This window comes from Salminus brasiliensis, chromosome 15 (assembly GCF_030463535.1).
Source record: "Salminus brasiliensis chromosome 15, fSalBra1.hap2, whole genome shotgun sequence".
Classification (NCBI taxonomy): domain Eukaryota; kingdom Metazoa; phylum Chordata; class Actinopteri; order Characiformes; family Bryconidae; genus Salminus; species Salminus brasiliensis.
Genome location: NC_132892.1, coordinates 19748704 through 19767346, shown reverse-complemented (window position 1 = coordinate 19767346; position 18643 = coordinate 19748704). Strand labels below are relative to the sequence as shown.

Sequence of the window (18643 nt, the reverse complement as noted above, 5' to 3'; positions counted from 1 at the left end):
AAAAAAAGTCAGTTCAAGAACTTGAGGCTGGTGTCCGTGCATCAATGGCCGCCACACACAGACATCTCCAGGAAAGGGGCGACAACGAACGCATTTCCAATATCAAGTCACTCCTGAACCAGAGACTTGTCTAGAGAGTCTTATCTGGGCTAAGAAGAAAAAGAACTGGACTGTTTCTCAGTGCTCCAGAGTCCTCTTTTCAGATGAAATCAAATTAAAGGTCCTACAGTCTGGAGGAAGCATGGGGAAGTCCAGTGTAAAGTTTCCGCAGTCTGTGATGGTTTGGGGTGCCATCTCATCTGCTGGTGTTGGTTCACTGTGTTTTATCAAGTCCAGAGTCAACACATCTGTTGACAAGCCTTATGGCAATGCTGATTTCCTTTTCCAACCGGACTTAGCACCTGCCCACAGTTCCAGTTACTACCAAATGTTTTGCTGACCGTGATATTCCTGTGCTTGATTGGCCAGGCAACCTTCCAAACCTGAACCCTATAGAGAATCTATGGGTTGTTGCCGTCAAGAGGAAGATGAGGAACACCCGACCCAGCCATACAGTTGAGCTGAAGGCCACTATCAAAGCAGCCTGGCTTCGGCTTCAATAACATCTTGCATCTTGCATTGATTTTCATTAGGTTTTAGGTTTGAGCATATGTTAAAGACATTGTCCTTGTTGGTGCACTAAGTTGTACTACAGTTCTTATTCTGGAGGGGTGTCATGAGCATGCCCAAAAATATACTACCATGGAGCTTGGACGAGGCATTTCACATTTCTGCATAATTCAATCACTGAGATGTAATTACAGACATCGAGTGAGAGTTGATGTGAAATGCCTCATTGAAGGGAAGCTTACCAGCTCAAACTTTCTTTACAGTGATGATGATGGGACCCAGGGGTCAGATGTGTACAATGCTAATATCTCCATTTCACTTGCTGTCCAACCTGTCGAGACCAGTGGCACTTCTCAGTCTTCTCAGTTTAATCTAATGTTGATGATACAAGATAAGATAAGATGATCCTTTATTAGTCCCACAATGGGGAAATTCTCAGGGTCACAGCAGAAAAGGGATAGCAAGACACACCAATATATACACAATATAAATAATAGAAGTAAAAAAGAAATAACAATATTATTTACAGATTATTTACAGGTAATTGCACATTGTATTTTTACATTGAGTGATCTGTTCCCTGAACGTGTGTGTGTGTGTGTGTGTGTGTGTGTGTAGTTTAAGTGTGTGTGTGTATGTGGTCCGCTGGGAGCAGTGCTGGTTGTGGACGATGGTAAAATAGTGGTAAATATGAAAACATACATTTATTTGGGAACTATTTTGTACCAAGAAAACAAACTCTATTGCACTTTATAACAGTTGATGATGTCCTGGGCATCGGACGGTGTATTCCCATTTCTCAGCTCTCTGTAACGTTAGCATTAAGAGGTATTAAATGGTTCGGGTGTCTGGTTGCTGTCACCACCACTGTGAACATTGCTGACTCTGTAAGTTTGTCTAGAACGGCACATTGCACGTCAACACTCTCCAAATGACTTTGTTTTTATCTTAACGATTGAATTATGCAGACTTTTTGAAAAATCGGTGGAATTTCCCATCAGAGAAATTATGTAACGCAGCACATTATGCAACGCCGTCGTAGCTGCTCCGTGTAGCCTTGGAGCTGTTGAGATCTTTGTGGTGATGGACTGCAGGTGCAATGATTGCTTCCAGACTTTGATGCCTACATTGAGCGATGCTTTACAACCAGTTTCCGTATTTGCAACAAATGGCTACTTTGGGGTTTTGGGTAATGGCCACTACATAGTTTCCCGTTGGGTGAGATTACATAACTGCCTTCAGCAGCACTAGCTGTCGTATTGTAATTTTCATCACTTTATTTAGTTTAATGAGTCACTTGCGTCCCCCAGTTCAGCTCAAACCATGTTCATATTTCTTCTTCAAGCAGTCTGTTTCTTGCCACAGCATCTTGCATCATCGTCCTGGATGCTGGTGACTTCATCAGGTCCTGGTCCGTCCTCCCATCAAGTAAGGTGTCGACGAGGTGATGGATCGGCAGCCGTCGTGCCAGCGAGTTCTGCTGGCATCTGTATTTGCTACCGCATGTCGACTCTGCAACGTTTAGGCCGAACGCTGAAGCTATCGGAGATGTTACCACCTGAAGTGATATTTGTACTGAAATCATATACATATGCAGGAGGCCGCTTCCCCAGTCTTACCTAACAGGCACAGATGTGTGTGTGTGTGTGTGTGTCTGACAGCCTCCTCTGAGAATTCTGGGAGCAGACATGTTTGTGCACAGAGCAGATGTTTCTGTGACACGTGCATTTCTCTCCATGCAGAACACGATTTCTCATATCAGAGTTGGCTTCTGCGCTCAGGTTGTGCTTGCACAAGCTGTTAAAATGCCATTTTCCAGCGTCAGATTTCCGTTAATTTATGGTGAAACCCTGATGGGCTTTGCAACAGAATGTCATAGTGTGTAAAGTAGTCAAATGTCTGTCTTAAGAGGCCACAAAGAATGTTCTCGGGCAGATTGTGTGGATTTTGACTAACCTGAAGTCCATGTCAGAAGTTCAGACACTCCACCTCACTTAAGGCTTTTGCTTTTTCTAACAAATTTCCACATTTTAGAATTTGCTTATGGTTAAGACTAACTCCTCTTGCTGAAATTGGCTTCTGACCAAATGCTGAAAATGACAAGTTAGCATATCATCCATTAGTCTTTGTCAGTCAGGTGTGTTTATTGTCTTTGACGCCACAGACGTGACATTTTTAATGTATTGCTCTAGCAAGACGATGATGGGTCCTTGTGTGACTTGAGGCTCTAAGGCACTTGACAGCAAGCAAGAATGGACTGATCACTTGGTGGCCATCTTTGCAATATTTCCAGCCACACAAAACTGGTCAAATAAGAGTTTCAAACGCATATTTTTTCATATAATTTGTAACAGTCGGCTTAATATTGCAGAAAACCGTGAATTTTGGCTTGTTCTGGCTTCTGTGCTTGTACAGTGGTCCTCCACTTGCAGATTGGCTCTTTTTGCTGAAGGGAGGGACTTTGACTTTAAACAGACGCCATTTTAAGCGGTATGAACGCTCCAGTATTTAAACCGGTGGCCGGTCTCCTCATTTATGATGTCTCTGTGGCCAATCGGCTTAAGCGAAGCTCATGTTGCTTACATCTAACAGGTTTCCGGGTTGAACTTGTGCTTGTGGAATTTTGTTCTGCATTGCGTTCATTAATCTTCGCACACAGGCTACCATGTTTCTGTAGGACTACATTCTACTTGGACGAATAGCAGAGTACTATGGTCACCTTATTGACTTGTGCTTAGTAATGTCTAAAGGGTTTTTCTTGGGTAAATAGCAAAGCACTTTTGTAAATCGCTCTGGATAAGAGTGTCTGCTAAATGCCGTAAATGTAAATGTGCATGTACATGCACTGCGTGTGTTGGGTGGGGGTGTAACGGAACATACAGAACTGTACAGATGTGCAGTTTGGGACGAATACATGCACCGTTACACCCCTAACTAAACACTAAACCTGGTCCTGCAGACTGGTTATACACATTTCTCTCTCCTCTCTACTTCACAAATGAATCGCGTCGGCCTAACTGGAGAAGACTTGTTTTGGCTCGGATTGATGTGATGTTCCTCTGATTTAGATGCTGTGAATGCCGTCTGTTAGCACTGAGTGTGTGTATGTGTGTGTCCCTGCGCCGCATTTACCAGGGCTGTAATTCAATTACGAGGGGGGAAAAAAAAAAGTCCTTTGCGTCATACCACAAGCTGTTGTCCCTCTCATATTTTAGGCAGGGTGTTAAACATGTGCTGCGTGGGCCTAAAGTTAGATAAAAGTGAATCTGAAGAATGTGCAGGCTTCAAAACAGACTCACTTCTTAAAAGTGGTTTGCATGTATTACAGCAGTGCTGGCTGTGGTGTGGAGCTGTACTCTGCTGCACATATACAGTACAGTGCTAGGATCGTGCCACCAAGGCCTCGTTCAATGAAAGCATGTGCCACACTGAGAAAGCATCTGCAGTACCAACAGTACAACCAACATTAATTTAATTCATAATGAATTTGATTTAATTATATTTATTTATTTACATTTACAGCATTTAGCTGACTCTTTTATCCAGAGTGACTTACAGGGTTACTGGTATTACAGAGGCGGGCCAATGTAGTGTTAGGAGTCTTGCCCAAGGACTCTTATTGGTGTAGCTCTGCATAGTCACCCAGACCGGGAATCGAACCCCAGTCTCCCACATGGCAACTAGTGGTGTTATCTGTTGCGCCACACCAACCATTTATGCACTTGACCTTACATTGGGCTTTGATAAAAACTGCTCTGTACAATCACCCATACTCAATCAGCTATCAATGCTGCGATCCATTTAAACTGGGATGTCGGAGGTGGTGTATGGAGGCAAGAATACAGAAATTCAGTGTACAGTGTAAAGTGTACTGTAAATGAAGGGTGATCTTTGACTTTTGCACAGTAATCTGCAAATTCAGCACATCAGATAAAATTACGAAATGCTTTTTAACTGGCAGCGATACCCATGACTTATGTGTGCTATAAAAAAAACAAAAAACAGAAATGACTCAACAAGCGGTGGTGGAGAATCCCATTTCCCCTTTTTTTCAAATGCGAGCTGCTCGAGGTCCACGTAACCAGGCAATGTAAACAAACGCAATCGTCGCATGTGACACAGACTAAAGCACGAAGGCCACTCGACGTCTATGCGTAGGGTACAAATTTAGATCCCCTAATTGTATGACCTGTCCTTTTCTGCTGATGGTCCTTATGCCACGGTCAGCGATGGTCAATGGTGTGTGTTTGTGGCGCTGAGTGGTTGCCATGGAGACCCAAGTACAGATCCGGCTATACACGCTCCATTGTGTACCTGTAGCCATGGAAACATACATTTCTTTTTGCCTCACATTGCATGATTTGCCCTCGTGCTCTCTCTCTCTCTGCAGAAGCTGAAGCACATCCTGGAGAACTGCACTCGCAGAGCCTCAACATCTGCTTACCATGCGCTAAATTGGCAGATAGCGCTGGTGTGTGCTCAGCGTATAGTGCAGATAAAGGAGGAAGATGAGGATGATGATGATGGGGATGATGGATGATGGTTCCAAGAATGCATATTCTGAGGTTTTCTGAGGTGTCCTCCCCATTTTTTTTCCCCCTTTCGTTTTCGGAGAAGCATCAGAGCTGTGACCTCTGCTCAGTGTTTGACCAGACTAAAGTTATTCAGGCGAAATGTGACCGCTGTGTGTCCGTTCGGCCTCCGTCAGAACACTCTCCCATTGGAGCTCTACTGACCTTTGATACAGAAGTCTTCAGAACATGGAGTTCACTAGAGTGGCAATACTGGACATGTGAATTGGGCTGAATTAGACTGGATTAGACTTTTTTATGCAAGTACAGACAAGCCGCCTATATCAAAACTCTTATAAAATTATAAGAGATTCTTTTAAGAGATTTGACCATGTGAAGAAAATTAAAGGTATAAGGAATCTCAACAGAATACACCTTTAGTGTGTATTCCATTAAAAGCACGTTTACATTATGTGGTGGTTCTTCACATTCGCATCAATAGAAAAAAATATGGTTCCCTAAAGCTGGTCCTTCAGTCCAAAGACTAAGAACCCTGTTTGGCACCTTTTATTTTTTAAAAGAGTGAAAGTACACTGAGGGGAGTATCACTGAGATGTTTCTAGTCAACTGAGAAAGATGATGCTGTCAAGGCCTTGTGTGAGTCACCACAGTTGGAGATCAAACTAAATTACGTTCACATAACGAGCTGAAGAGACACGAGAACCTGACAGCAGATACTTTATTTGAATGGAAATTGAATAACTTGATTAAAGTCACGTGTCTAGTATGTGAACCTTGAGAAGAATGACAATCGGAAGCACCATTTCGGTCAATAGTTGTAATATTAGACTATGTCCATTTGTTTCTGTGTTTATTGAACATTGCTCCATACAGATTTGATCGGGTCTGAGTTTTATTATTATTTGCTTTAATGACAAAACTCATGTTTTATCCTAATGGGAGGTAAGGTCAAAGAGACAGGTGGTGCTGGGACACCTCATTTTGATGGTCCATTGACTTGATGGGCCACTATAGATTCTTTTGTAGATGTTTACCATGTCTAAATATTCAGTAAATTCAAACCCCACCTTTACCCTACATGTAACACTCACTCTTACCCAAACATTGACCAAGACCTAACCCTAACCGTGGTCCTAATCCTTACGCTGTTGATAATCAACCAGGTTTTATCGAGGAGTTATGATATGAATTCACATATGAATTCACTTCCTGCTTTTCTGAGCACATCATAGATATCATCAGTAATGAAGCAACACTGATTACCTAATTTTATTACAAAGAGAGCATGAAGCCTGTTTAACACCGGACATCGCAAGCAGCACACTCCTATACTGATCAGTGTAGCCTTTCACAAGCTGGATGTGTGTTGCTTTGGGTTATGCTTGCTATTTTGGATGTTTTCAAGCCGTTTCTAGACAATGCATTACAAAATGCAGTATTTTCAGTATTATAGAATTATATATGTAATTATGTCATGCAGTATTCTTGCTACATGTACAACATAGGCCAATAAACATTTCAACAGACATCTACTTTCAGGCCGAAATGAAGTATATATTTATTTAATTCCACAACAGTAAGCTATTTACTGCTGAATATTTTAAACAAAACAGCCAACTAACAACATTAACACATGCCAGGTAACACTGAGGTTACTTAGATTATGTTCAAATGTAGTCAATGTAAAGTTTATTTAAGCAGTACACAGAAACTAAAGCCATGTCTCTTCACGGTAAAACAGAAACCACTTTCCCATCGTGAGGTGCGTCTCATCCGGTGTGAAATATCCTGTATTTTGACATTTCTTGCAGTATTGTGACATTATATTAATGCTGTATCGCACACCTCTAGTTTTACCAGAGAGTTTGTTAATTGTCTGAGCATTTCTGAATGTAGACCATCGAGTGAATATATGAAAATACATGCAATTCCCGTAACCACCCTCCCTTAACCAGCCTCCCAAGTCTCCATGTGAGCCTAGTGTCAGTAAAGTGAAGTTAAATCTCAAGCTGCTGGAAGTATATGGCGTTTTACACTATTTTAATGTATGATGTTCTGTTGCGCCTCTGCTCCTCTCTGCCTATTCAGTGAGCATTTTCTCCCACATGGAAGTCATTGAGGGCGCATGGCCGAGGCCTCTCAGGCCCTTGGATGGAATGTATGGAGCTTCAACCCGCTCTGACATAAGTGAGGGGGCAAACGTAGGGGGGAGCAGAAAGGATGGAAAGAAGCTTAAGGGGACCAAAGCATGCTCTTAACTCTCCCGTACGCAAAGAAAAAAGGTGGTACTATCAAACTGTCTCGAGTCTCACGAGCTGCAGCCGAGCTGGCCTCAAGCATTTTCTTGACTTTCTAGGAGTTTCACATTACAAGCATTATTGCTCAGTTGCTCAGACCCATCTTCATGGCCTGATGGTTTACATTTGTGTTTTTAAGTAACTCATCTGTCAGACCACACTTTTAACATGTGGCCGTAGTATGAGGAGAGATTGTTCAGATGGGTGTTGGGGTAGTTTCTCAAATGGTAACCGTAACGTCTTTTGAAAGGCTTGTCATGTCCCACGGCTGATGCTGTCCGAAAACCTAGAAACAGCTGCTTCTGAATAAAATTTATTAAAAAGAGCCTGCACAGTAGAGCTGGACGATATGGAAAAAAAAATCTATCACAATATTTAACTTTTTTTAACGATATTTAACGCAATATTACATCATGTAGACAAAATGCACCAACAGTTTAAAATGAATAAAAAAAAATGCTATTCTCTTTGTAATGAAACATGCACATAATCAGTGCTCTATAAGCACTGATTATATTCACAATACGCTCATACATTTTGTTAGAGGTACACAATATGCTTTTATCACAATATGATAAAATATTGTCATATTGCCCAGCTCTACTACACAGCTTATTAATAAACTGATAGCATACAAGGCCAGTCATATAAAATATGTAGAAATGAAAGTGCTGTGCATGCATTTAATATTGTTCTTGTTAAGCAGTGGTCTCCAATCCACCAATCCAGTCCATCCCACCTGATCCAACTAACCACAGCCTTTTGAAGTCCTTGATTGGCTGACTGCACCCTTTTCAAGTTTGTAACTGAAAATGGTCCCCCATGATTTAGGACTCCCTCATCACATGATGCTACCTGTGCTCGGAGGATGATGGTGAAGCCATCCAACTGCATCTTTTCCACCTACCTCTACAGCATAGTCATTGGATGGCTGAACCCTTGCCCTTGGAGGAAATTGCTAATGGCCAATACTGTTAGGTTGGGTATCAGACGGCCTTGCTGGCTAGCGCTGTAATTGGGGAGGAGATGGCCATCGTATCCACCCAGAGAGAGCAAGGCCAATTATGCCCTTTTGGGCTCTCAGCCATGGATGATGTTAGCATTAATAACTTTTAATAGGATTACTACTTGTGTATCACTGCAGGAGGAGAGCATTTGAAATCTGGGTCTAAACCTCTGCTGAACAAGCTGAGAGCACCATCAGTGAGAATCAACCTCCTAATAGAATAAGGAAGAAACATGGAGTGGAACCAAGACTCAACAGAGTCAGATTAGACATATTATGGCCTCCAGAAGCAGAATATGCAGGGGTCCAGTGAAGAAGCAGTTGGCTAAATTAGATAGCGTGAGGATGAGCTTAGCCTGCGGAAGACAGGACTGAAGAGAGAACATGTTGCTGTTAAGACTGGTCTCACCAGCAGGTCCTGAAAAGACAATAGGTTTGAGTTTGTGACGTCTCGAGTGAAAAACTGTGGTGCACAAACAGATCAAGGTCAAAAGGGGCAGCGAGCTGAAGCGAAGCATCTCTGCCGTAATTAAATCCAGCGTTTGTTTTCGCCCACATTCCGCCAGTGGCCATGGGTGCCAAGAAGCCTTTAGTCACAGTTAAGTCCAAGGGCTGCACAAATGGGGAAAGCGCAGAGTGCGCGGCTTGGAGATGTGCTTTCACGGACGTGCCCTGGCAGGCTTTTCCGTTCTTCCAGCTGTTTTTCTCCTTGGCCTTCTGAAGCTGTGCTTCATCCACCTCAGCTCAAGGCAAGCTCCCCTTGTGGATGGACTTGAGACATACACTGCAGACCAAAGATTTAGGAGAACTGTTAAATAATTGAACACTATTAGAAATACTAAAATATTAAACAACTTAAAATCCTGTGCTCTTTTTGGGGAACCTTAAATTTAAGCAAGTGACCGGGACCACATTAACAACTTTGTACAAACTTGTCAGATTTATTTTTAGTCTTATCTCTTCTATGTTATCTCTTCATGTTCAGACAACACTCAGCTGGACTGAATCGATTGAGCAGGGTCTTTTTCACATTCTTAAGGAATCTGTGCAGCTTAATATACTTTAATAAAGTAAAATGCTCTGATGTCTGGCCCTCATACTCTTAGATGATAAAGGTATTTCAACTGGTGTAAAGCACATATATAGCACTTTACCTTAAAATAACCACATCGAAATCATTGTGATGCTTCACTGATCTGTAATAGAGAGAATAGTGCCTGTATATTTCACACTCTGGGCTTGGTATGGTGCTAACTGCACTATGTAACTCTGGGGAAGCTGTGGAACGCTGCGTGACTTGAGTCATATTCCTGTAAAATCTGTTAATATTACTCTACTGCCTCAGTCCACATGCTTCTTTCACTGTCAGTGACTTCTGTGTCTCTCAGCTTGTCCAGAAATGCATGTGCACAGCATGTCCTTCTTCAGGGGTGGCTCTGAGTGTGAATTCTACTTCACGACTGTCCTGCTTCACTCAGGAGCAAGAAATACTTGATTAAATAATTGATTACATACTTGTGACCTAATTTAATTGATTGAATAGAAATAATTGATTACATACTTGTGGCCTAATTTAATTGATTGAATAGAAATAATTGATTGATTGAATAGAAATAATTGATTACATACTTGTGACCTAATTTAATTGATTGAATAGAAATAATTGATTACATACTTGTGGCCTAATTTAATTGATTGAATAGAAATAATTGATTACATACTTGTGGCCTAATTTAATTGATTGAATAGAAATAATTGATTACATACTTGTGGCCTAATTTAATTGATTGAATAGAAATAATTGATTACATACTTGTGGCCTAATTTAATTGATTGAATAGAAATAATTGATTACATACTTGTGGCCTAATTTCCGAGGTCTCTGAAAAAACAGTGGGCCTCCTTTGCCCAGCTGCTTTAAGAAGAAATGTCCATGTATGCAGTTTTTAGAAAACGTCTGACTTTTAACCAGGGTTTCTTATTTGGGGTTTGCTCAGTTTGCAAAAACAAAGAGATTCATCATTATTAGAGCTGCAAAAAGTTCTGCACATTATGAATGACGTAGGCTTGAATGACGAAGCTAGGACTTTCCTCAAGAGCGAACTTAAGACCATTTTCAGGAAGATATTGATGAATGAGGCCCGCTGCCTTTCTAAGAGTAATCGTTGCAGCCCATTCACTCATTCCTTTAAGGCATCCAGAGGTACAGCACCACATGGTCAGCCCTGGCCCTTCAACTTTGACCTCATGTTTTCTTTTTATGAGGGAAGACAGAGCGTGCAGTTACACACATGCTGAGCGCAGAGCTCCGAGTTCTCTCTGTCTCACACACGCAAGCACACAAACACTCGTCTTCTATTTCTCCTGCCCTCGCTGTGCTGTTCTCTTCAGCGATACTAACTGCTGGCTCCGGATACTGGCCTTGCGTCATCGCAACCCCAGAGGCTCTTTGCACGCTGGGTCTGTTGTGATTTTATGGGCCGTCAACTCCAAACATTGAGTAGTAAATGCCAAAGACATCCCATTGCAAGAATAACTCCATGTGAAGGCAAAACACAAAGCGGGTCATCTTTTAAGAGAACTTCTCGCACTTGTATTGTACGTGCAAGGTTTATACACGTCAAGTTCAGCTGGGAGGAACCAAACGGGAAGCTAGGAAGCTAGGAAGCTAGGAAGCTAGGAAAGAACCTAGCTGGCACAGATGGTGAGAGGAAAGCCTTAGGGGTGTGCACTTCAGAAACCTCAGTTTCAGAAACTTTTATATTTATTTATTTATTTATTTACGTACAGAAAAATGAAATACAGATGTTCAAGTTGTATGCGAAGGTCTTAGCACCCTGGTCAAATCAGATTTTTTTGTTGATCCTCTACGTAGAACATGTTAACGCTGTATTACTTGGGCGCCAAGTGGCGAAAATTCTGCCTTTATATGTCTTCCATTCAATCTCATCCTCTATTATTTTAAAAGCGAAATATGATCAAATACACAGTTCAGTTCACAAATTCAAGTCTGGCTGACTGAAATCTTACTTCCAAGCATTTAGATGTGAATAAAAGGACAGGAAGCTGAGTGTTTTGCTTAACTAGCTCAGCTACAGCTCCACTGAGTATCACTGACTACCCAGTGCAGCTGCTATTGACTAAACGGCGAGCTACTACCGACACAAGTGTTGTTGATGAGAATGACTGAGAGTGAGTGAATGGTGTCAGGAGTGTTTTCCACGGTTTTTAGGCACATTTATCAGACTTGTTCACCCAGGTTTGCTTGCTCTGGCCTTTAAACGAATTCTCATAGCGAACCTCTGGCTTTCCTAAATGCTCATTGGGGGGGATTGAGCTTATTTGGCCATGTACTGCACTACCATATTTTAGTTGCAGCCCGTCATGATTTGTGATGGTTGTGTTGCATGTCAGTCATATGGTCTGTCAAATCGACTCAAGAGAAACCAGATTTTGTATAATCAGTGTATCTACCTGGATTTATGGATTTATGTCCAGGATCTAATCTGAATATGGGCACACATTATGTTTTACTTGATAGACCAGAACAGACATTTAATACATCACACAAGCCATCATTTTGAAACGCCGTCCTCATGTAGAGATACCGTCAACATTTTAACCAGGTACATGCTATTAACGTTAAACTCCTTAACCCTAAATGGAAGTTAAGAAGATTTTTCCCTTCTCCTGTAAAGCTGAATATGTCCTAACATATTTCCAAATATGATCAGTTCAGCACAAAATAGAAACTGTGCTGTAAAATGACAGGAACATTGAACAGGGCTGTCCACTTTTGCTGAAGTTTTGCATACGACTGTATCCAATAACTGACACCATTAACTGAAACTGTAGTCAAATGTAGTCAGCTTGAAGTGGCTCCTCTGCTCAGACATAAACTGTTGTTTTGGTTTCTCGTTAGGACCTCCTTGAACACTTCCCACCGCAGTAGTTTGAAGACAGCTGCTGTTATTTGCAGCTGTGGCCCTGCAGGACCACCGAAGCCACTTGGATTCAGCACAAGTTTAAAATGCCTCAACTTATTTATCTGTTGGCTAATAGCGCTTTTGTTAAAAAAAAAAAAAAAAAGGCAGATATGGTTTGACCCTTGGAAATCAGGGGTTGGTTGGCACTGGGATTTATTATCAAGAATGCAGTGTCAACCGTTTCACCGTCCTCCCACGAAGAGGGGGGAAAATAAGTTCGATAAGGGAGCTGTAAGAACCGAAGCAGTGGAAGTAAAAACACTCATGACCAGATTAGAGGATTAAAGTAAATCAAACACGCTTTCTAAAAATGCCTTGGGCTCCTGGCCAGTCCGCAGCGAGGCGCTGCCCGCCACCACCAACACCACCACTCAAATATATTTACGACAGATCTGTGTGTGACTTGCTGAGCTTTGCTTTGGAAAACTTCATTAAGGCTGTTTGCGTGAAGCCTGTCGCCTAGCTGAAGCTTGTTCTTATATGCTCTGCTTGATGATGCAGTACGTACTGTCTCACCAGATGTTTTCTGCCTTAAACTCACATTGGTGTATTTAGCATGATCGATTGGGCCGTACATTTCGGTTTGTGTATGATTGCGAAACACCAGAAACCTTAAGGACAAGATTGAGCATCATCTATATCTAAGTATATGTTTGGTATGGCCAGTCCATATCTGTGTTTGCATTAAACCGAAGTTACAGAACAAGTTAACACCCCATTTAGATGATTGTGAGCTTGCTGTATGACGTTTATTGTCCTCTCTTGCGTTGTAGGGTGACTTCACCTGGAATAGCCTGTCTGGGAGGAGCGTGAGGCTCAAGCCGGTAGCCATCCAGAGCCTTTCAGAACTGGAGAGAGTGAGGCTGCAGGAAGTGGCCTACAACAGGTTACATCAGGACTATGACCTGGGCTGCCAGATCACCATTCCTAAAGGTAAGGTCATAGGATGTAAGCTTAGTGGTGCTGTCCTAAAGCGAGGGTTAGATGTAGTTGATTAGCCAAGATAAACTTGACCCTGTGAGATGTTTTTAATGCTTTTAGCTAGTTTAGCTATTTTTGTCCATTTCTGTAGATATACGTGAAATAGATATATAATTAGGATATCTCTTTAGTTATAAGGTTCAGTGTAATAGGTTTATTAAATAACATGTAGTGCTGACTACATTCACAGCATTTTGGCTGCCATTCTTAACCGGAGCAACTTTTTAAAATCAGGTTACACTGGTAAGTAAATGAAGTGTATGGACTCTTTACCAAGGACTCTATACTTGTGTATATATAGGACTATATTTGTATTGCAAGGTGTACTAACCCAGCTGGGAATTCAAACCCTAGTATGCCACACAGGAAAACTGGCATCATCCATTATGCAACTTCAACCACTATTGTGACTGGGGTAAAATTGGCATAAATATTAGAGTCTGTAAAACAAAAAGAAGCAGATTAAGTTAAATCTTTCTTGCCCATTAAAATTCATATTTACCCATATACCTAAACCTGGCACTAAGCTATTTAAATTGGTTATGATTTTTTTTAAACTATAAATTAAAAAAGGGTCATTGTACATGGTAATACTGTAGACTGACAGTCTTTCAGATTATATGCTGATAGAAGCCGATGCTTACCCTGCTAGCTAAATTATCATCTCTACAAAACAGAAGTTTTTGAAAACAGAGTGAGTTTTGCATGTAATGGAAACGAGTTGTATGTAGTAATAGGTGTTTAATATGTATTTTCCCTGAACCACAGCGGTACAGTGTCACAGTTCGCTACGTGCAGTAAAGAGTGATGAATCCAATGCATAAACAAAAGTTCACAACCGCGATTCCTGTCCCTGGAAATGCATATCCAGTGCACATTGAGAAGCTGCAAAAGCACAGACAAAAGGGACCAGCAGTTCCTGGAATGGGAAATCTAGCATGTTGCTTTGTAAAAGAACAGTATGCTGCGTAAAAGGGGATACAGGAGGGTCTCGTCAGGAAAAGCTGTAAGCTGTTAACAAACATGGCATGCTAACCTACACACCTATTGAATAGCAAGTCTAGCATATTTGCTAGGCACTACCATATTTTAGTTGCAGCCGTCATGAAAAGTTCATATCATCTTAAATTACGGTTTGTGATGGTTGTGTTGCATGTCAGTCATATGGTCGGTCAAATTGAAAAAATGATTTTGTATAATCAGTGTATCTACCTGGATTTATGTCCAGGATCTAAACCAAAGGAAGTGCTGCACAATAAATTTAAACTGAATTTGAACAGCTTTTATCCCCCTTTTCTGAATATGGGCACACATTATGTTTTACAGCAGGCCAGATCCAAACACAGCTTTGAGGTTTCATCATGCAAATCCGTCAGGGACCGTCCTGAAATGGGAAAAGGAAGCATTCTGTACGATGATTTTCACCCCCTTTCATTTCACAGGAAAGGAATACTTCACATTTATGTTTTTCAAGCTGAGGCAGTGACTTAACCCCAGCAAATGGCCTCACATAAGCGCGCGAAAGAGAGCTCATAACTTCAGAGAGCTGTGAGGTCTGGAGTCTCTCTGATCTGCTTCACGTTAACAGAGCCCGTCTGCACTGCCTGACCAACAGCCAGAGGCCTGCATCCTGTCACGGTTCAACCTTTTACTGGGAGCACTCACGAAACACTTCTGTGTAGCAGGACGAAAAAATAAACGTGCGCAGAGCTCTGTTTCTTCAGCTTACGGGGGGATTTACTAATTGTGAGATTCATCAGTCCAGTGACTGTCTCTGCACTGTTTCTAAACATCCACACTTAACTGAGAATACTGGATTTACCCTCATACCCCAAATGTAGTAGATCAGACAATCAAGAGTATTAAAAAAAAGAGTTGATCCTGCTTTTGTTGGAGTAACTGTCTCTACTGTCCAGGAAAGGCTTGCTGTTAGAATTTGGAGGAGCATTGCTTTGAGGATTTAATTGCATTTGGCAACAAGAGCGTTAGTGAAGTCAGGATTTTGGATGATTACCACCCCATCTCATCCCAAATGTATTGACTGGAGCAGTATCATTCAGAGAACACAGTTCCACTGCTCCACAGCTCAATGCTGGAGGGCTTCATACCCCTTCAGCCCACACCTGGCATTGGGCATGGCGCCAGTAGGTTCATTTTGAGCTGCTCTAGAGTCCTATTCTATTGGCAATACTTCAGCACTGGACAGTGCGTCTATGCTTGCACATCTGTGTTTCATCAACGGGTGCAACTTAAAGCGGCTGAATGCATTCATTGGAAGGGGTGTCCACAAACATTTGGACATATAGCGGATCTGGAGCCCGAAGTTTGCTTCAGGTGTTCTTATTATTGAGTTTTCTCAATGATACATTTGTCCCTGTGTCAGAAAAATGACCATAGAATTGGACTTCAGATATTAAACATGTCTTGGCTGATGGGCTACATTTTGGGGAAGGAAGAGAAATGTGTAAATTAGATTTTGCAGATGTGTGGGCTCCCTGGTTAACCCTGTTTTTGTTGATTTTTGAAGCAGAAAAAATGAACTGATTCTCTACAGAGAGTTTGCTAAACCGGTGTGTTTTTGTCTTACTAACTGTATACTCCCCTTTTCCAATAGGACAGATGTGATTCTGGTCACAGAACATGATGTTTCACTCTAGGAAAAGGCTTTACATTTTATTGCAGGTCAATTTGGACTCAAAATTCATGCAACACAAGGGTTAATTTAACAAATAAAACAGTCATGGGCAAAAAATATCGTACATTTACCATCATTGCTGTCATTGTATTTCACAGAATTTGAAAGCACTAGTTATCGTTTACATTGTCGACATTTCATGATGAAATCAAACATTTCTACTTTGATTTGCATTGAAAGTTCCTATTAAGTAACTTTTGTAGGACATCTGAGTTTTGTTGTAATGGCAATAGTATGTGCGGTTTGGCTTTTTCCAATACGTTAAATTCATCAAGTATAGGAATCGATTTTTTAAATAGGAATTGTGCTTTGAAGTTTAGACATGTCATTTCTGCAGGTGTTCCCACTTTTGCATACGACTGCATCCAGTAACTGAAACTGCAGTCAAATCAGCTTGAAGTGGCTTCTCTGCCTGGGCGTAAACAAACCGCTGTTTTGGTTTCTCGTCAAGACCTCCTTGAACACGTCTCCTCATAGTAGCTCGATGATAGCTGGTGTTGTTTGAAGCCGTGGCCCCGCAGGACCAGCGGAGCCGCCTGGATTTAGCACAGGCGGGGATCGACTCTTGAGACTGGAGCACATTCAGACAGGAGACATGGTGTAGGTGACAGGCTTCCTGTCTGAAAGCTTCAGTTACGGCGTCAAAAGCAGCCGTCCTCCTGTCACACGCTCAAAACGGCTCGTATATTAGCCCTACGGCCCGCATTCCTCAGCACGGGTTATATCTCTCCCCCTCAGAATGATTTAAAGTACTGGTCTGTATTTCCTATTAATTCCAGAACTCAGGATGCCCATGTGCTAGGGTCATTTCTCAGAGCTGCGAGCGCCGGGAGTTTTCTTTTTTTTTTTTTGTGGGTGTTCGGCGTGGCTCGGTTTTGTTATTTATCTCAAGTGGAGCGAACGCTGGCCGCAGGCAAAGCCCTAAAAGCCATCCAGCAAGACAGAGGGGAGAAAAGAAAACACTGACTTTGAGCGATTTCACGTGGCGCTAGGCTGAGAGGAGAAGATCGGAGGCTTCCTGGGTTTTCCACTCAGCCACGCAAACCCCATCTGAGAAGAATCCCAACCATTTCCTCTTTCTCTCTACACCCCCCCCACCCCCCCCCCCCCCATTCCACCAGCCAGCCATGTCTATCTGTCTGTCTCTCACATACTGTATACACATGGTCACTGAAACACAGGTATCTCTGTGAGGAGTCTTCAAATGTGCTCTTGGTTGAAGACCAAAGCTTGCCTTCACTGATCTCAGATTAGATTATATAGTGCAAGCCTTTTCATGCTAGTGTTGGATTGGTGTTGGATGTTTTGTTTTGGGCCTTATTTATCAAAAGCTCTTCGGAAGAAAGTTATTCTTAAAACCCACTACCGCAATTTTCCAGATTCTTACATTTACCAGTGTTTTCTTGTTTGGGATTTGTTTGGTTTGTTTGGTTTACGAGGACAATGGTATCCATTATTGTATGAGCAGAGCTGCGAACAATGATTTAGAAGAAAAATAAAATAAAGTCCCTAGGAAGATATTGGTGAATTTATTATTTTACTTATTAAATATTATTATTTTTTCGTATTTGGTATTTTTAAGTACTGGTTTTTGTACATGTAGTTTCGGTACTTGTAAATAAAAGTGGTGTTCATTTTTTACCACTCTTAACCCAGAAAGAAGCACTTTTACAAACACTAAGCCAAAGGTACTGATTTCTGTACTGATCTCTCCATCTGCTCATACAAACACATCCTCAGTGCAAGCATGAATCCACTTCTTAGACCTGGATAAGATTACTTTACAAATAATTTCACAAAAATAAATAAATAAATGAAGAAGAAACAGTCCTTGATATGGCACTGTTAAAGGGTATAGTATTGGTATAGGTTACAAATTCAGTATACTGTACTATCCAGGTGCTGTAATATTGGTTTAAATTACATAAAGTATTTTTCTCTTATGTTAAATGCAGCTCTTGATTTGAAGCACTTCTTGACATAATATATGTACCAAACATCCATGATATTAACACCACCTGCCTAATGTTGAGTAGGTCCCCTTTGTGCCACCACAACAGATCTGACCATTTAAGGCATGGACTCCACAAGATCCCTGAATGTGTCCTGTGGTATCTGGCACCAGTATGTTATCAGCAGATCCTTTAAGTCTTGCAAGTTGGGAGGTGGCCCTTCATGAATCGCATCAGTGAGCCTTAGGTGGCCATGACCATGTCACCGGTTCACTAGTTGTCTGAGTACTGAACAGTGCACTGCATACCAGAAAGAACCTCACAAGACCTGCCTGATGTTTTGGTGATGCTCTGACCCAGTCGTCTAGCCATCACAGATTGGTTCTTGGCAGAGTGTCTCAGTGCTTGACGATTTTCCTGCTTCCAACGCATCCTTTTTAAGAACGGACTGTAATGTTATGGCTGATCAGTGTACTAAAAGGGATTTTAAAAATTCCTTAATAATTCACCAGCAGTTCCAAATAACCATTGTGAGCGTGTCTTGCATGTCAGCATTGCTAGCTCCACTGATGCTTTTCCAGGAGT

The 18643-nt window shown here is 41.6% G+C and overlaps 1 protein-coding gene across 2 annotated transcripts in view; it reads left to right on the top strand.

Annotated features, from left to right (window-relative positions):
* Window positions 1-18643, top strand: part of LOC140535467 (rho GTPase-activating protein 6-like) — a 140363-nt gene that overhangs the window by 98858 nt on the left and 22862 nt on the right. For both annotated transcript variants that reach the window (XM_072656855.1, XM_072656856.1), the window contains exon 2: window positions 13204-13363. In XM_072656855.1, coding sequence (XP_072512956.1) covers window positions 13204-13363 — 160 coding nt within the window. The remainder of the gene's footprint in view (window positions 1-13203; window positions 13364-18643) is intronic.